The sequence below is a fragment of the Callorhinchus milii genome, unplaced genomic scaffold (genome assembly GCF_018977255.1).
Source record: "Callorhinchus milii isolate IMCB2004 unplaced genomic scaffold, IMCB_Cmil_1.0 Scaffold2, whole genome shotgun sequence".
NCBI lineage: Eukaryota > Metazoa > Chordata > Chondrichthyes > Chimaeriformes > Callorhinchidae > Callorhinchus > Callorhinchus milii.
Genome location: NW_024704743.1, coordinates 14,078,352 through 14,097,174, shown reverse-complemented (window position 1 = coordinate 14,097,174; position 18,823 = coordinate 14,078,352). Strand labels below are relative to the sequence as shown.

The window sequence follows — 18,823 nt, the reverse complement described above, 5'->3', positions numbered from 1 at the left end:
GATCAGCTTCCGTGATTAGTGCAGAGGTTCACATTGAATATCCAGCATTTGCTATTTACAAATCCTTTCGCAAATCTCACACATTAGACCCCATTTTGAACATTGCAATGCTCCTCAGACAACTTTTTTCATTTTACACAATCTAAACTATTCCAATGTTTTTTTTTGGATCTACCCTGGGTCTCCATTACATATGGAATATGGAGGAATATAAAGAGAAGAGGGAATTGCTTCAGAGATAATGCTACAAGCTACGATACGTGGATTGGATTATATAGAAATCTGTCGACCAATTGAATATGAAAGACAAGAACAGGTTAGATTGTGGAAATCTCCAGTGTATACACACTATAATGGAGACAAACCTAGTGGTCCATCTCCTGCACCTTCCAGCACTTGAGCAGCCTCCTGGGACACAACAGTAATTGCACCAACAATTGGCTCGTGGTTTATGTCACCGTTAGGTGTGCCTTCGGGTATGATCACCAAGCCGTGCTTCTGGAAAAAGCAAACGAAAAGGGCAGATCGGTATGATAAGTGTTTGAATATTTTACTGGCAAATCAAGTTACAACCGTAAGGAACAAAGCATTTTATAACAATAATCATCCTTGTATTGGATATAGTCCCTTACGCTGAAACACCTCAACATAATTTACATACAGTGTAGTTAGTGACTGTGTATTTGTAGGCAAACGCAACAGCTAATTTATGCACAGCAACATCTTATAAATGACAAAGAGGCCAATGACCAGCCATCATCCAAACTGGAAGATTTATTGGCTAGGATACCAGGAGAAACTCCTTCTCTTTTCGAATCATGCCTTCGAACTTTAACATCCACCTGAACAGGAAGAAGGGAGCTCAGATTAATGTCTCATCCAAAGGATGGGACCCATAACAATGCAGTGAGCCTCCAGTTGTGATTTTGTTCCCAGCAGATTTGAAGACCAGATCCATATAGAGGCAGAGGAGACTCAGTGAAAATAAGCTTTCACTTATCATCCTTGTTTCATAAACAAATATGGTCTCCCTGCACAAATAAACACATTTCACCAGTTCTGCCTGTTATGAAATGGGCAAACATTAGCCTATCTCAAACAGATTAAAAAAAACAAAGGCTAATGTGAATAAAATATTTGAACTAGTCAACAGCATAATTGCTGCTGTCAGAACAGGCAAAAGATCAGCAATCAGCCTGCGATTAGCAAAGAAACGATAAACTGAACCACGTGAAATAATAATAATCCTTGCATTTGATATAATGTCTTATCACATCTTCGAGATGTCTCAAAGCACTTCACAGAATACACTGTAAAATGAATTGACTGTATAGTTTGTGGGTGAATCTCGACAGCTAATTGCACACAGCAGTGTCCCACAAGCAGGGGTGGATTGATTGAACAAATATTTTTTTTTGAAGGAATTATTACCCCCGGAAAAGCAACCCGCCAATCAACTAACAGCCAGATTCCTACATACTGCTAGGTGAACAGAGGCGTGAGGAGTAAGAAACTTGCCCAACATTTCACCTAGCCCAGGAATCAACCCCCAGCCCTCTCACTTCGCAAGGCTGGTACTCTCACTAATACTTCACAGGATGTCACGTAAATACATAGCACATTGAAGGTACAGTTGCCTTAACTTGAAAACATAGGCAGAACAGGCAGAATCCGATGTATACTGTATTTCACAAGTACTCTGGTCCTTGCTTTTTCAAATTATATTTTGACCCCAGGAAAAGCATTACACCAATCGACTAACAACCGGGTTCCTATTTACTGCTAGGCGAGCAGAGGCATGTGGAGCAAGGAAACTTTCCTAACATTTCACCTTGCCCGGGAATCAAACCCAGGTAATAACAAGGACTCTTGCATTTTCTATCTTCAGTCTTGAAGTTCAGGAAAGATTCAGAGGAATTGTACTTGGGGTTCTGGTTTTAGCATAGAGTAAGATGGTCCCATCTTCCACTGATTTTCATTGACTTGGATTATACAGAGTCCAGGTGTAAGAGATGGGTTTTCTCTGCAGCAAATTGAGTCACTAATACTGTAGATGCAACATCGCTGAAAACTGGTAGGGAAGCTATTTCCTGTGACAAATGCAGTTAGGCTGTCGTCAATCTACCTGTTTATCCACCTTTTCACCTGAATTGCCATAGTACAAAGTGAATGGTATCACCGAACCCAGAAACGGATTCAAATGGACGGTGAGGCGGGTGAGGGAGTTGGGGACAGTGAGGCGGGGGGGAGGGGAGTTGGGGACGGTGAGGTGGGATGGAGGAGGAGTTGGGATCAGTGAGGAGAGTTGGGGATGGTGAGGAGAGTCGGGCCACATGGTGTCCACGAGTTCAGGGGTCTACAGAAATTTTACTTTAATTTTTAGTTTCAGACCCAGCCTGGAAGGGTACGAATTCTGGATACCCAGCACAATACACACACACAACACACAATCACACACACACACAACACACAATCACACACAACACACAATCACACACACACACGCACGCACCACGCACACACCACGCAACACACACACACACCCACGCACCACACGCACACACGCACACACACTGTACACGCACACACGCACACACACTGTACACGCACGCACACACACTGTACACGCACGCACACACACTGTACACGCACGCACACACACTGTACACGCACGCACACACACTGTACACGCACGCACACACACTATACGCACGCACACACACTATACGCACGCACACACACTATACGCACGCACACACACTATACGCACGCACACACACTATACGCACGCACACACACTATACGCACACACACACTATACGCACACACACACTATATACACACACACATACAATATATACACACTAAATATTAAAGCAATATAGTAGAAGTTTCTCTTAAAGTTTATTTAATTTAAAGCAGTTATTTAATCTATTTCATCCAATGTATGTACACATTCTTGTTAGTGACACAAAACTGCATCATGTGATGGTATTTGCATGTTGCATATTTTGGTGTCCAGGATATTTTGCACTCAACTGTAGACTGGTATTTTTTTTACATGCCTTTCACATCAACAGGGTGTCTCAAAAGTGCTTCACAGGATATATTCTAACATGCAGTGACTGAATATGGTCATTTAACACGAGTTGTATGGTCAATAGCAATGAGTTCTGCGGATCGTCTTACTATCTTTGAAAACTGAAGTAGTTATTCACAAAGACACAGACTGTTGTTAATCTCAGAAAATAAAAAGTTTGACAAGGAGACTCATTTTCACTAGTTGATGTGGGAGAAGAGCTTGGGGGAGGAGGGACGAAGAGACAATGATGAACAAGTTCAAACTTTCCCCGATTGCCTATTACATTCAGAAGTATGTGTAGAATGGAGAAAGACAGATTTGAATCTGAACTAGCGATCTGATTATTTTCAGTCATGTCTGAAATATTACTGAAAGCAACAAAGGATTAACCACAGGGGAACAAGTAAAGAGACAAACAAGTTTTTTTTTTTAAAAATGCATCTCTACAACCTTCAACTTCCTGATAGTAACAAAAGTAATCCTTACATTTGATATAGTGCATATTATGTCGGGAGGATGTCTCAAAGCACTTCACAGGATTTACTGTATAGATTTACTATGACGAATGTGACAGCCCATTAGCACACAGCAAGGTCCCATAAACGGCATGAAGTGAATGACCTTTTTTTATTATTTGGGGGCTGTTGGCCAGGAAACCTAGAGAAACTTCTTTTTTCGAATGGGATCTTCAACGTCCCCCTGAACAGGCTGATGTGTCCTCAGTTTAACACCTCATCGAAAGGACGACACCTCCAATGATTCAGTACGTCCCGGCATGACAAATGGAGTCTCAGCCAAAACAAGTTAAAAGCCCCAACTCTTGCTTTTGATCCTTTCTGATGCTTCAATAAGCAGCACTTTATTTGAGGGGAAGCCAGAAACTATACAGGCTTAAAAATACAAAAACAAAACAAAAAACTTATTTGAACAGGAACTTGATGCTATTTAAAACACAGTAATTTTTGCTCACAAACCCCCTGTGGTACCATTTCATGAAGGACACATTAACAATATGAACATTTTACTCCAGGTGACATTGATGGACAGGATGAAATTACGATGCTCCATCTGCATCCTTAACCATTTTATATACCAAAAATACGTTACAAATGCAAACACATATCCATCCATCAGAAATAGACTGAGGAAGAAAACACTAACCTCCTTCAATTGTTAATAGTAATAATACTTGCATTTGATGCAGCATCTTATCACATCCTTGAGGCGTCTCAAAGTGCTTCATAGTATATATACTGTAAAGTGAATTGACTGTTCATTTGGTGGGTGAAACACAGCAGCAAATTGAACACAGATGTGTCCCACAAACAGTCGTGGATTGAATGATCAAATTATTTTAATTTTTCTATTTATTTTTTATAGGGATTATGACCTCAGAAAAGCGATCCGCCAATCGACGAACAACCAGGTTCCTATTTACTGCTAGATAAACAGATGTGTGTGGCGTAAGGAAACGTAGCTAAATTTTCGCCCTCCCCGAAGATCGAACCTGAGTCCTCTCGCCTGCGAAGCGAGTGCTCTAACCACTATGCTACAGGACTCCACACGAGTTTTTGTTGAAAAAAATGGTTACAGGTTGCATTTACCCCAATGCTGACCGAGTTTAATTAGAACGTTTTCAGATCCCAAACTTGGACAAAGAACACTGCCTAGCCTATGCCAAAATGGCTTGCATTTCCTACCTTCGATTTTTCCCTTAGTTCAGCCAACTCATCTCTCAGTTCATCGCGCTCATTCTTAATGCAGTCAAAGTAGTCTTTTTGTCTCTCTAGGGCCTAGGCACAGGATAGGAAGCAGGATAAAGAACACGGCAGAGAAAAGAAAAAAAAGTGCATGTAAAATGCAGCAAAGATTTGAACAGCAGGGGAGACAGTACAGGAAATGGGAAAGGAAAGCTATGCAAAGAGCGCAAACTAAATACTCAGCTTCCACTAGTATGTCTCGGGTTTTGTCACTCTTTTATAAGCCTTCACATGCTTTCAGCTGCTTTATCAAACACAACTGTTAAATATTAAAATCAGTCTCATGCATTATAAACAAGCAACTTAATAATGGAATAAAATGCACCCATACAATTAAACTCTAGCCTTTGCCTCATTTTCAGTCATGCAGTTAGACTTTCGACACACTTTATTGAAGTTTAATCTCATGCTTCAACTGAATGTAGACAGAAATGCAAACTGGTCGGTAAATAAACCTAATTTTTAGACTTCGATCTCTCAGCAGGGAGGTGAAATATAAAGAAAAACTGAGTGATAAGATTCTGAAATATGAAAAGAAATCTACAGCAGGTTAATGACCATCTGAAGGAGAAAGACAGGTTCATGTATCAGGTAGGACCATAGGAATTGCCAAAATAGAGGCAACCATTTGGCCCATGCTGGTGTTAGCTTATCCATTGGAGCCACCCACTCGTCATTTACTATCTCCTGCTTTCATACTCTGGTCTTATCTGCTGAGGAAATCAAACCATTTTCAGTTTCATTTGATAACTTTGCCTATATAGGATTGTGGGAACTAATACATAGTGATTTGTGATCAGTCAACAACAGCGATTCTAAGTAACTGGAAACAGGTCACTCCAACCGGTGGAAATTACTAACACAATCTACTTTTTTGGAGGGGGAGAAGGCTGACTATGACACACATTGGTAATCGGCAGCAGGAGTTGCTATTACCAGCTCTGATTCCCTGCATATCAGACCTTATAATTGGCAGACATGCAGACAACAATTCATTGGCAGAAGCAGAAATCGCTAATGCAGTAATTAACCAAGAAACCAAAGAGATCTCATGCAGTCACATTCCTGATGCTCCATTCGACTATCCTACCCCAATTTTTTTGTCTTTCCAGATGACAGTTTCCTGCAGATCAAATACTTCCCTGGTGAGGGTGTCCACCCTTTGCTGCATGCACTTGTTCTCCTACAGGACAGGGTCAGAGGTGGCAGCAGGAGGCCGTGGCAGGATGAGGGGAGGAAATTGGCGAAAGAGAAATCAACACAAGAGACAGAAGGAAAAGGAAAAAAAGATGCATTGAGAATTTAAAAAGAAGTGGAATAAAATGAGCATAACAAGAAGTTGCGTTGCAAGATTTAGAAATAAGACAACAGAATGTCAATTCAATAGAAATATTTAGTAGCTACTGATGTAGATACTCTGCTTAGTGTACTGTCTAACTTTGCTCAAATAACCTGCTTCATTTACCTTATTTTCAATCTTTCCCCCATTGAAAACTCTGGATTGTGTCAAAACAGAATTCAAACACAGATTATACACAGATTTGTCAGATTTAGATTATTCGAATTTAGATAAGATGGATAAGATCAACGTATATTTTCCCTTGATTGTTCATACTGAATATTTAAAAAATAGAGTTCTTCCACCTCAAAATGGCTGATTTACAGGTGGTAAGGCCATAACCAACTTCACTTCCTACACAATACACGTGGGCAGGCAACGTCCTTAAAACATCAGCCACCGCCAACTCACTTACACAGGATTGCCCTTTAAACACAGAAGGGCTAAATGGCCTTCTTCTATGATGTCAATTCCTATGGTTCTACACTGAAGGCACTGCCTCTGCACTGCACACATGCACAGGAAGCCGCAATTCTGGTGAGCGTATGACATAGCTCAAAACATGAAAAATAATAAGCCATGGAAGTAAATTTTCCTCGATTTGGAGACAATTGGAAAAAAAACTTCAAACATTGACTTTTACCGATCAAAATGAGACACCGGCAAGCCTAACGTATAGCTCAGACTCTTTTGGTATGGCTCAATTCAAAATTAAACTGTGATCTACTCTGCTGTCATCCATGCGTCAGAACAATGTACCCAAGCCAATTTCTGACGCTTAATATATTGTCATCTAAATATAGTACCATACAAAAACACTAAAGTTCAGCATTTTCCACAATAAAGTTGAATCAATAATGTTTGATAGTTCAGTAGCCTGACAAAATTCAGTCCACAGTCATAAGTGAAGAAAGGTCAAAGGGCTGCCACCCACTGTGGATCTGTACATTGGAAAAACATAACATTTGACTGAATTCAAATGAAATGTGTACAAAATAAAAGCACTTTCTAGCTACTGAACTAAACAAACAGCAATTTGTTTTCTTTTGGTACAGTCTATGTTAACCTGCTTTTACCGCAATTTTAAAAAAAACACAATCCCTGTGCATACTGACATAGAAAGCCCAATGTTTCAATCTAAATTCTTGATTACTCAATAGATGGCAAACCAAAACATTGCCATACCTCTACACAAAATAACAAATACCAGATTTGCAACCCACTGTATCCTATAATGTCCAATCAGAAACTACAATGCACCAGTACAGCGATTTACATTACGTTAGTAGATTTACATTAGTAGAGTGCTTTTTCCTTTGGGAAAATGTCCCAAAGCTCAGAGTTTGGCAGTGTTCTTTAAGATGCACAAAACTGCCATAGAAACTTTACACCAAGTACAATACAAAATTACATTTGTAAAACATCTTTCATGTTGAGAGGACGTCCCAATGCGCTGAACAGTCAGGGATTATCAACGAGCGGGGGAGTGGAGGGGCAGAGAGGGTAGGAGGGTGGCCAAAGGCACGGTCAAAGAGGAGGGCCTTGAGGCATGCCTTGAAGGAGGCAACAGAGGAGCGAGGCAAAGGGAATGTGGGATGGAGTTCCAGAGGGTGGGGCAGTCTGAAAGCCCGACCGCCGATGGTGGGACGGGCTGGACATGGAGCAGGCCGGAGCCTGCTAAGCGAAGGGAACGGGCAGGTTTATAAGGGGTTAGCACGTCAGAGAAGTAGGAGGGGACAAGGCCGCAGAGGTGAGGTGAGGACAAGAATTTTAAATGGCCAGTGGAGGCTGGGTGTGATAGGGTCATGGAGCCTGGTGTGGGAGAGGTCACGAGCTGCAGAGTTCTGGATGATCTGCAGCTTATGAAGGGAAGAGTTGGGAAGACCGACAAGCAGGGAGTTGGCATAGTCAAGCCTAGATGTAATAAAGGCATGTATGAGGGTTTCAGTGGCCTGAGAGGCGAGGCAGTGGCAGAGTCGGACAATATTGCAGAGGTGGGGGAAGGCAGAGCAGGTCATGGCACGGACACGGATGTGGGGGAGAAAGGACAGGCGACGGTCGAATAAGACTCCTAGGTTCCTGACTGGCTCGGTGAGGTGGAGTGTGCATCCGTTGATGCTGATGCTGCCAGTACCTGAGGTGCTGGCACGAGCCAAATCAGGAGAAATACTTATATCGAGCCCACACCTACCTCTATAAGCTCATCTCTTTGGCGAATCCCCTCTTTCAGTTCCTCTGCTTTGTGTTGAGATACAATACACATGTGTTTCTGTCGTTCCAGTTCCTGTAAAACAAGGCACAAATTGAACTCATCAAGAGTTTTGGAAATGTTTCCCACACAAATGTTGTCTTCTGAGCAATTTTTCAAAGCAGACAGAATCCAGTTTTGTGAGCAATTGCCAAAACACCCACAACAATGGAATATAACCATTGTGACCACCTGTAGAAGAACGTCTTTGCCAAACAATGTAGCTGAACAAACCGGCTCAACAGCACTGCTCTTCCTCAGTTACCTTTGACTTCTCCACATTTTCTCTATACAGTTCTGACATCTGCTCCTCCAGCTCCTCTATCACATCTTTTAGTGTATCCACTTGATAGATTAGGTTAGATTTTTCATTGTCCAGTTGTGCATTGGAGACCATGGCTTTTTTATATTTCTCTTCTACTTCTGACAAGGAATCCTGCAATGCAAACACGCCATTTATTTTTGGTAACTTGGATGCTGTACTGAATGGACCTCTATATGCAGATGAAGCTGGAAATCAGTGCAGATACAGGGAACATGCAAGAATGAACAGACACGATTTGGTCGATGTGCAGGAGGCCAAGAGAGGAAAAAAAGGCATATTCTAAAAATGACAGGTAATTGGGTCGGAACTGATCACAGCAATAATCAAATCATAGTTATTCTGGACCCATTATTTGGTCATCGATCAGCAGACTGAGAAATGTTATATGGGGAAAAGATTAAAACAGAAGATAGATATTCCAGACACTGGATTATTAAGGTTATTAAAGGATATGCAGTAAAATGGGTAAATTGAATGTTCCTTTTTTTTGTCAAAAGCATTTAAACTTTGATTTAAACCATCAATTCAGCTCAGTTTTGTTCAGTCTTGCTGTCTCTTTTGAAGTCAGACTAACATAACTCAGCGCCTTGGGACGTCCTCCCGACGTGAAAGGCGCTTTATAAATGGAATCTTGTTGTTATTGTTGTTTTTGATAATAATGTACTATTTGTAAACTAATATATGAAAAATGAAACTGCCATTTAGAAGATTGTCTTTCTTGATAATAAACGTCTTCTGATAATTCTGCATTCATCAAGACAAGGAATGCAAGTGCTGAGAAACAGAACACTTTCCCAGTTCTGTCAGCGAGTGCAAGCATTAAGTGTTCCCAAGGCAGGTACAGAACTGTTGGATACAGACTAAAGTTTCCTGCACTCCATCTCAGCAATGTGACTCGCCCAATCTCAGGCGAATATAGTATTCACTAATGCCCCAGTGTGACATTTTTCATTTCCTATTTCCCACACTAGTCATCTTTTGTACTCTGAGTCACACTGCCATTTTTGTAAGCAAGCATTCATGTGGCTGTAGGCAAACAGAACAACAAGGCAGCTTATCTGGGAATACAATGAAGTAATAATAATAATAATCCTTGCATTTGATATTGCACCTTATCACGTCTTTGAGATGTCTCAAAGCACTTCACAGAATATATTGCGAAGGGACTTGACTGTATATTTTGTGTGCAAAACTACTATGGGTGAAAGTACTATGGAGTAAGTTAAGAGACTTGACTGGTAGATAGGTTTGGAGGCCAAAAACAGTTGCAGGCAACGGTGGAGTCCCATCACCACAGATTAGATTTTGTTTCAATTTCTAGCAAAATGTTAATTTGATACTACATTTTTCAATCACATATTGAACAATTCTGAGATCTACCACAATTGTAATCATTCTCATCAATGTGATATAGCTGAGTTCACAGTATGTGGGCTTCTCTCTGTATGCATTTCTGTTCGGACAAATCATTCACTATTAACTAGCATGCAATAACTAAAGGGTGAAAGTGAAATTAACCAGCCAAACAAAGTAGCTGCACTTCTTCGTGACAAATTTTCCTAAAATTTAGCAGAGGATAAACAGCAGAAGGGAACTAATGGTGTAATGTCAGAAGTTAGAACAATATTGGTTTAGGCACAGGCGGCAGCTTTTAGAGTTGGGGTTTTCTGTGAAGCGCTTTGGGACGTCTAGAAGATGTGAAAAGTGCTATATCAAATGCAAGGATTATTATTATTTTTCGCCCAGTGCAAACTCTTAGTCAGGAGAGAAATCATTCCCTGGATACAAATAAGGGGGAAAAGGGAACTTGCAAAGTTTAGTCAGGAATCAGTACAATTCTCAGTATCCTAGCTAGCCATGCAGAACATCAGTAATCAGTCTAATTCACAATATTCTAGACATGCAGAAGTAGAAGCGGTTAACTTTCCAGTACAGGTTCGAAGCACAATGAAGAATCAAGCGGAAGACTTTTTATTAACATAAAGAATGCTGCACACATTTGCGTAATCCTTTGTGTTTATAAATAAATGCCATTCCATTTTTTTAATATATAAAAGTGCAAAAATAGTTAGTAGCAGAAAGATTGATTAATGCTCTCCAGGGCCTGATGATCTCATCCATTTTTCCCTCTCTTGGTACACATCCATTACTGCTGGTGCTATGGTCACATTAGATGTATAATTAAGTTACATAAAATAGTGAGACTGTTGAAACATAAAGCAAAAAAAAAGGTTCACAGTTCAGAATTCAGACAACACAATGGTTTTGCTGCCAGAATACGACTTTGATCTGTACTCTTTTTTTCCGAAGAATAATATGACTTTCCTCCAAGTCCTACACACGCCACATAATAACGTGAATAATACTAAGGATGACGCTCAAGTAAAAGCACATGCGACAATGATCCTAAATGTCTACCACATTGCCAAAACACAGGAGTTAGTCAAATTCTACAGAAGGAATTGTGCTATAGCATGTTAAGTGAGTGCAGGTCAAAATCCACAGGATATACACAAAAAACATGCTGGGGACATGGCCCTGATACCTTAAGTTCCTTTAATCCCTGCATGTATCTCCCCTCTACATCTTGTATCTGGTCCTTAAGATCATAGATATCCTGTTGGGACACATGGAATGAACCACTGGATAAATGGGAGGGTCCAGGGAACAAACAAGACATCAAACTGAAATTCTGCAAAGGGTTACAGTTCTCGTACACACAATCCTGTAAGATCTCGGTCAACTAAGCGGAGAAGAAAAAAAATCACATGTACTTAAGTTTACTGTCTTACCCGCAACTCACTGAGCGATACATCTGGATCCAGAACGCTGCTCGAATCCCCACTTCCTCGCCGTGACGACGAACCTCCGAGTGAGGCCAGGGTGGCTGGCGATAGCCCTGCCACCGCATTGCGAGAAGCAGGCTGATTAGTGCAGGGGTGCGGGGAGAGAGAGAGAGAGAGAGAGAAAAGAGTGCTGGTTACCATGGAAACCAGCCCGAGTGACTTTTGGAACGCAACATTTGTGTTTCATTTGTATGGCAATCTGTCCAACAACAGAAGGGTTGAACAGTTTTAAAATTCAGCTGTGATGATTTCTAGATTTGGGGGTGGGAAGAAGATTAAAAAAAAACACACAATGCAAACCCTCCAAGCAAAGTAAGCACAACTTTATACAAAAACACCCGGCTTTTCATTTCAGAACCTTTTAAAATAATTACGCTTCCAACATATTTACACAGTGCACTTCTTCTATCTTGCTCCAAGCCACCATAGAATAAACGTCCTTAAACTGAAAAGCTCAAAGTTGTATATAGACCATGCGTAGGTTCAATGAACTAATCCAGATATCAATTTGACACAACATAGCTGTGGGGTTATGATAATCCTTGCATTTGATATAGTACTTTTCAGCTTTGGGAGGATACCTCAAAGTGCTTCAAGGAATTTGCTGTAAAGTGTGGACCAACTTGGCAGCCAATTTCCACCCAGCCATGTGTCACAGATAGGCATGAAGTGAATGACAACTTTTATTGGGGGGCGGGGGTAGTCTTTTCTAATATGGGAGCTTTAAAAGTGATCAGTCTCATTTGAAGGATGGCACCTCCAAAGCAGAGCATCCTGGGCACTAGATAGAGTCTCAGCTTGGACTGTCAGTTCAAAGTCCTGACCTGGGTACTCAAACCCAAACCTTCTGACTCAGAGGCGAGAGTACTACTAACTGAGCCAGGTTGACACCTAAATTACCAATCATTGAGGTAATGATTTCCCTGCACATACTGTCAAAACTCAAAGAATTCTAAAAAAAATTTTTTTTTTTTTTTTTGAATGTTGCCATATCAATTCAGCTGGCGTTATCATAGTTGAAAAAAAATTGATTAATGCCATGTCTGAATTGATGCTCTATCCTATAACTGTTCTCAAACAGAATTACTATTTTATGTGCTGAGCATTAAACGTAAAGTGATTCAAGAAGGCTAGTGCTTAACTCTTTGTACAAAAGGCGCATAAAATTAAACCCTTAATTACATGAAGCCAACACATCAGATTTGGACTTTATTCAAATATGCAACGAGTTACCACAGCAATTTACACCGCAGTGAGTTAAGGACAATGTACATCAAATACGATCCTATTGATATAGTTCATTGAACATTTATATTAACAATAGTTTGACAAAGACTGTATGTGCTTCATTGAAAGATAATGCGCACACTTGCTTTCCCAGTCTCTTTCTCTACTGGATTAGTGGAGTTTAGTGCAACCTTTATCAGATCAACTATTGCTTAAAAATCAATCTCTAATATTGATAAACTCCAGCTTGGGGGGGTGAACTAAGGTGTTTTTCTAGTGAAACTTTAGAAAAGTTCCAGCTTAAACTCAGTGCTGCCTCAGTCCAGCAGTTGTCACATTATAGTGAGTCACACTTTAATCATACAGGATATAGTGCTTCATGCACTAATTCTGACATGTCCGTTCAATCCAGGTGTATAGCTTGTCCCACATCAATTGTTGGTGCTGAGTTTATACTGCTGGAAGCAGAAGTGGGTATTTCCCCACTTTCAAATCACTTTCACCAGAAGTGGCGAGGACCTCTGTACACAGACAACCCACCAAATGGGAGAGCTAGTTTTTGATCTTACAGAAAAAAATTGAAATGACATTGTCTCGTTAGCTGTATTGAAGAGGTCAAGATACAACAATTAATTTCCTAATCTTGCCTTCCGGAGCAGAAACTTCATGATTTCTCTGGCCAGCGAGAACCAAGCAAGTGCAGAGACACCGAAGATGGACTTATTCAACCAGTCTATTGACTTCTTATGAATAGACTTTGAAGTTCACTAATGATGCCTATAATTGGCAGAACAGGGCTGCCTTGCTTATAGTGCAAGTGCACTGTGGATTGCAAGTACTGTACACAGGTTTCCATCTTCTGGGTCATTAATGACATCACTCTTGGCCTGCAGCTGCAATGCGTATGAAGGGAAATCAGTGGCTTCCTGTCGACTCAGAAGTGGGATATTTTTCCACTCTTACTTGTAATACAGAAACAGAGATATTGGAGCCAGACAACTGCGTTATAATGGGGGTTACTCTGTACAACTCCTCCCCCCACCCAGGAAGGAACAAGGAGAATTTTAAGTGACAAACATTTTCATAATATTTCCATAACCATCTTCTTCCCAATTTCAGGACGAGGAAATCCAGATCTGCTCAAGACTTTGAAAGCTTTTCGAACTGCCCTGTATCATTAATAGATGCAGGATTAGAAAATAAATTGTCATATGTTGACTACTTCAATACAAATAATGAAACAATGGCATCTGAAAATCAACAGTCCACAATTGGATTCACTAACAGGCGATCAGGCTGGAATCCTGCTGGTAACTGGCTCAAGGGAACCACGCAATCTGCTTCCCACCTCCAGGGACAGTGGAGGAAAAAAGGGAAGGGGTGTCAGTCCCACTAATCAAGGACTCTATTGCAGTGCTGAAATACAAGGGTGTCGGAAGGGTAGATGAAAAGACAATATATCTGGGTAGAGGTAAGAAATAAGTATTACAATATCTGTTAGAAATTTATTATAGAACAGCAAATAGTGGAAATTAGATGGAGGAAGAGATCTGTAGAGAAATCTGGGAGATGTGCAAAATAAGGTAACAACAACAAATTACATTTGTATTGCACTTTTCACATTGGGAGGACGTCCCGAGACACTGGACAACCAGGGATTTAGGGCATTATTAAGTGAGGACTTTAATTATGCTAAAATAGTATGGGACATGGATAATGCGAGCAGCCAAAAAGGGGAGGGTTTCCTGCAGCGTGCACTGGATTGTTTCCTTAAATCAGACGATTCCAGTCCAACTAGGAAGGATCTTGTTCTAGGAAGTGGAACAAGTGAGTAATGTGAGAGTGGGGGAGTATCTAGGAAACAGTGACTACAACATTATTAGGTTTAATTGAAATTGTAAAGGAGAACGGAAAGTCAGAGAGAAAGGTACCATCTAGAAAAGGGCAAATTTCAAAGTGATGAGAAGGGAACGAGCACGGATAAATTGGGTAGAAAAGCTGGCAGATAACAGAGTCAATGAGCAGTGGGAAACTTTCAAAGCCAAGATAAACAGGGTACAAAATAGGAATATACCTACATTAACAAAGTAGATACTGCTATAACTAGGGTTCTTTGGGTAAGTAGGAATGAAAATAAGACAAGGGAAGTCAGGGAGGAAATAGTCAGGGAGGAAATAGGAAATAGTAGATGCTCCTGACTACAACTTTTCAAACATCCTTGGAGTCAAACGCTAGAGGGTAGTTAATGTAACACCTCTGCTAAAAAGGGAGAACAGGACCAGTCAAATAATTACAGATCAGTCAGTCTACCATCCAATAAAGGGCACACATTTAGAAGCTATTATTCAGGATAATTATTAATAACCACTTGGAAAAACACGGGTTGATTAAATATGGGCAGCATGGATGTCTTAAAAGTCAATTCTTGCCTGATAAATTTAATAAGAGTTTTTTTTGACTGGATAATAGAGAAAATAGATGAAGGTAATGCTGTGGATGTGGTATATATAGATTGTCAGAAGGTGCCGTAAAGGAAACTTGTTGTTAAAAAAAAACATGGTATTAATGGAAAGGTAGCAACATGGATAGAAAGTTGGTTCTATGGCCCTTATGACCAGGTACCCTATAAATCAACAGCTACATACAGCCATGGAGAGTCAAAAATCAGATGTAGCTACTGGTGCAACTAATCAGTGGATAGAACAAGAGAAGACTATCAGATGTTTTTGAGCCCAGTTAACCAAATTTTAAGGGATCTAATTGTAAACATTAAAATCACTGACATTTTTCAACATTCTGCAAAATGAAAGAAGAGTAAGAAGAACTAGTGGATTTCTACTGGCCTGGTCCACAAGCGGCCGGCTATTACCTTTACCAAGATTAACCTCTAATCCAGAACTAATTCATCTCATCCACCGCATCTTTTCCAACATCACTTATGTAATGGGTTTAACAAAACCAACGGAACACAATGATGGCATGACAATGTGCTACTCACCCGAGAAAATGATTCCGTCTTCTCCTCCAACTGCAAAAGAAAAGTCAGCAGTTACTCCTCAAGAATATTCATTTCTTTAAAAAAAAGAAGCTTGATCCTGTGATGGGAGGATTGTAGGATGGGTGTTCTGAAAGAATGAGACCACAAAAGACTGAAGGGTCTTCTTCATCTGAACTAATCTTATGACATAAATGAGATAAATGCTGGACGATTGGCTTGTGAGAGCGATCAGCACAGTGTGATACTAAAACGTAAAAACTCAGAACAGCTCCCAATTTTATGTCCCTCAACATAAAGTCCACTTCCACCAAACCCTGTATCGTGTCACTCGGGATCAGGGCACACCTCGCTTACCCAGGAACCTAATGCCACCATCACGTCTGTGCTGTTGAATGACTGGTAGGAAGTATGATTTAAACTTCCATCCATTCCCCAGCCACCGGTCAGTGTCGTGTATACCCTCACAAGCTACACATAGCAATACACCACAGTTCTGCAAGAATCACACTGACCAACTGGTCAAGTATATACTCGCTTAAATCTGAAAAGAGCTTCATTTTCCATGACAAAGGAGCTAGAGGAAGCCTATAAATATCACTAATCAACCTCACTGGAGGAAGCGACAGCAGAATTATTACAAAGGACTCCTCAAAGACTTGGATTCAGAGTCTTCAATTCCATCATTCATCAAGTCTCCACTGTACAGGCAACAAACAATCAAACCTCCATTTAATAACGGTACAACAGAGTAATTCTGCATCACCGGGGAACTCAGGTATAATTTTTAGTAACTTAAATGAAACTCAAGTTTGATCTTCAGTCACTGAAGGACTATCTGAAAACCATGATTTGGTTATTTGTCATACAATGAGCAAGACCCCAGAGTGCTATTATGTGGGAGATAATTGTACATGCACATTTAAGTGGGAATCAGGTTTTATGAGTTTAAACTACATCCTGCCCTCATTCCTAAGAATTCACTGAAATGCCAGTGAACCTTGTCCTCTGCCTTCTTCAGATTACATTCCACGTTGCCTTGCAAGGAAGCAGAGAATACGGAGGGTTTATTACAAACTCGCCAAGTGTTCAACTCCTGGGCACTGAGGTTAGAGTGCATCCCCTTTCATCGTTTAATATCAAATCAGTTGCCATGACACAACATTTAGTTTATTAAAACAGGCATTTGTTTGTTGAACCCTAACCTAGCAGTAGAAACCTGTGGGTGGAGTGGATCTTAACGTAGTTGTGCAGTACTCATACTCCTTAATAAAGTCTGTTGTCACCAAGCCAACCTGGTGGGTTTGTCACATTGGACAATTTAAGCACTGTAATTTTATTGCGCTTCATATAGTGGTGCCTCCAATAATATCATACTTCAGTGAAACATCCGGCCCGATTAAAACATTTGTCAAATAAACGCCAGACCAGCATTAGCTGCTGAGCAGAGCTCTTTCAGAGCGGGAAGAAATTTACATCTGTTTACCCAGGAGGATAGCGCCTCGGGGGAAGGGCATGATCCCACTCGGTAAGACTCGCTCAGTTACCACAATCTCAGCAAAACCTTCATCCCAGATCATGTTTAACCATAGAAGGGCATAACCACTCCTAAATGAGATCATTCCAGATGCATTACATCCTAAACCACAATACAGTATCCATTAGAGAGGAGCAGCAGCCTAGCACAGTGGGGTTAAAATGCACTTCCAAGGTATAGGCCAACAATTCAAGACTATGACATCCAACACAGAGGTTTCTTGCCTTTTCTCTCCGCTCCAGACATATTCACAGTTTGCACGTTCAACAGATTGAAAGCATTGGTTTTCAGGGATCCCTCAACTCTGCCCAGCTCAGACTGAACAAGTGAAACTTTGCCTCTCAATTGTCCTCTCAGAGACCAGAGTGAAATGTAACGTTTATAGTTTTAATCCAGGGTCTGTTGGCCGAGAGACACAAAACCTTCTGTAATGTTGTGTTATGTTGATCGCCTGCCTCTCACGTGCCAAAGTTGATTAGTTAGTGAAATTGTAAAATTCACACCAATATAGTAGGTGCTCTTTCACTGAGACTGATTGGAAGGACACAGTTGAGGCAGGTTTACATCTTGCCTTTGCTGAACTGGCCAAGTAGCACTCAATATTGATAATGTTTGCAAAAATAATCTGTTTACCACTTGCAATGAATGCTCTCCCCTATAGCAGGCACTAGGAGTATGGATTAATGCAACAACCTCCAGAACAGAAGACTTACTTTGCTGCTGGATTTCCATTTCACCCTTTTGAAAACACTCAATCTTCAAAGCATACCTCCTTTTGCCACACCTCCAGGGTGTAACTGCTGTACAATGCAGCTACTGTAGATGGTTATGCCTAGGATTCCAAACTGAGGAGTCGACTTTGACCTCTATCACCAGGAGCAGCGACTCACCCCAGCACTAACTCAATTCCAGTTTTGAGTACAACCACCAGAGGTGGTGGCGCTTCACTGCTGTTTAAGTCTTGGATAACCAAATAAATATACTCACTGAGGTAATCTCGACTTGTCCTCCTAAATAAACTAGGCACAGAGGTGGCTTCTGTCTAAAATGGGAAGATGATTTATTTCTGAATGGCTCAGAGACCACCCAATCTCGTACAAGACCAACTTCAGATAACGTTCACAGCTTAAAGCATAGCATTTATTTCACAGCGGCAGGAATTAGTCTGCAACTATAAATGTTTCTATTGTAAGTGTGTGTGCGGTAGAGAGAGAGAAATAGCTTTCACAGTAGAAATCTCATCATTATGACAACCTGCAGGTTTTTTTTAAAATAGATCAGCTCATATAATTATCCCTCTCCAGGAATCAATATTGCACATTGCCCTGCAGTGCAACAGGAACTCGAGACTAATCCAAGTCGTTTCTCTAACTTTGCTTGCATTTTCATAGTAGCTTACATAAAAGCACATCACAGTAATTATACTTCAGGGTCAGTCTCAAAACCTTCCTCTTTGACTACGCT

The 18,823-nt window shown here is 40.7% G+C and overlaps 1 protein-coding gene across 13 annotated transcripts in view; it reads right to left on the bottom strand.

Annotated features, from left to right (window-relative positions):
* The window catches only part of lrrfip2 (leucine rich repeat (in FLII) interacting protein 2), a 91,247-nt gene that overhangs the window by 11,205 nt on the left and 61,219 nt on the right, over positions 1-18,823 (bottom strand). For 8 of the 13 annotated variants that reach the window (XM_007904046.2, XM_042331839.1, XM_042331837.1 and 5 more), the window contains 8 exons: positions 15,826-15,855; positions 11,547-11,678; positions 11,300-11,371; positions 8,695-8,865; positions 8,373-8,465; positions 5,933-6,025; positions 4,783-4,875; positions 366-498 (listed from right to left, as the gene is read on the bottom strand). In XM_007904046.2, the coding sequence (XP_007902237.1) occupies positions 366-498; positions 4,783-4,875; positions 5,933-6,025; positions 8,373-8,465; positions 8,695-8,865; positions 11,300-11,371; positions 11,547-11,678; positions 15,826-15,855 (817 nt within the window). The remainder of the gene's footprint in view (positions 1-365; positions 499-4,782; positions 4,876-5,932; positions 6,026-8,372; positions 8,466-8,694; positions 8,866-11,299; positions 11,372-11,546; positions 11,679-15,825; positions 15,856-18,823) is intronic. The other 5 variants (XM_042331840.1, XM_042331845.1, XM_042331843.1 and 2 more) reach the window with 3 other exon arrangements.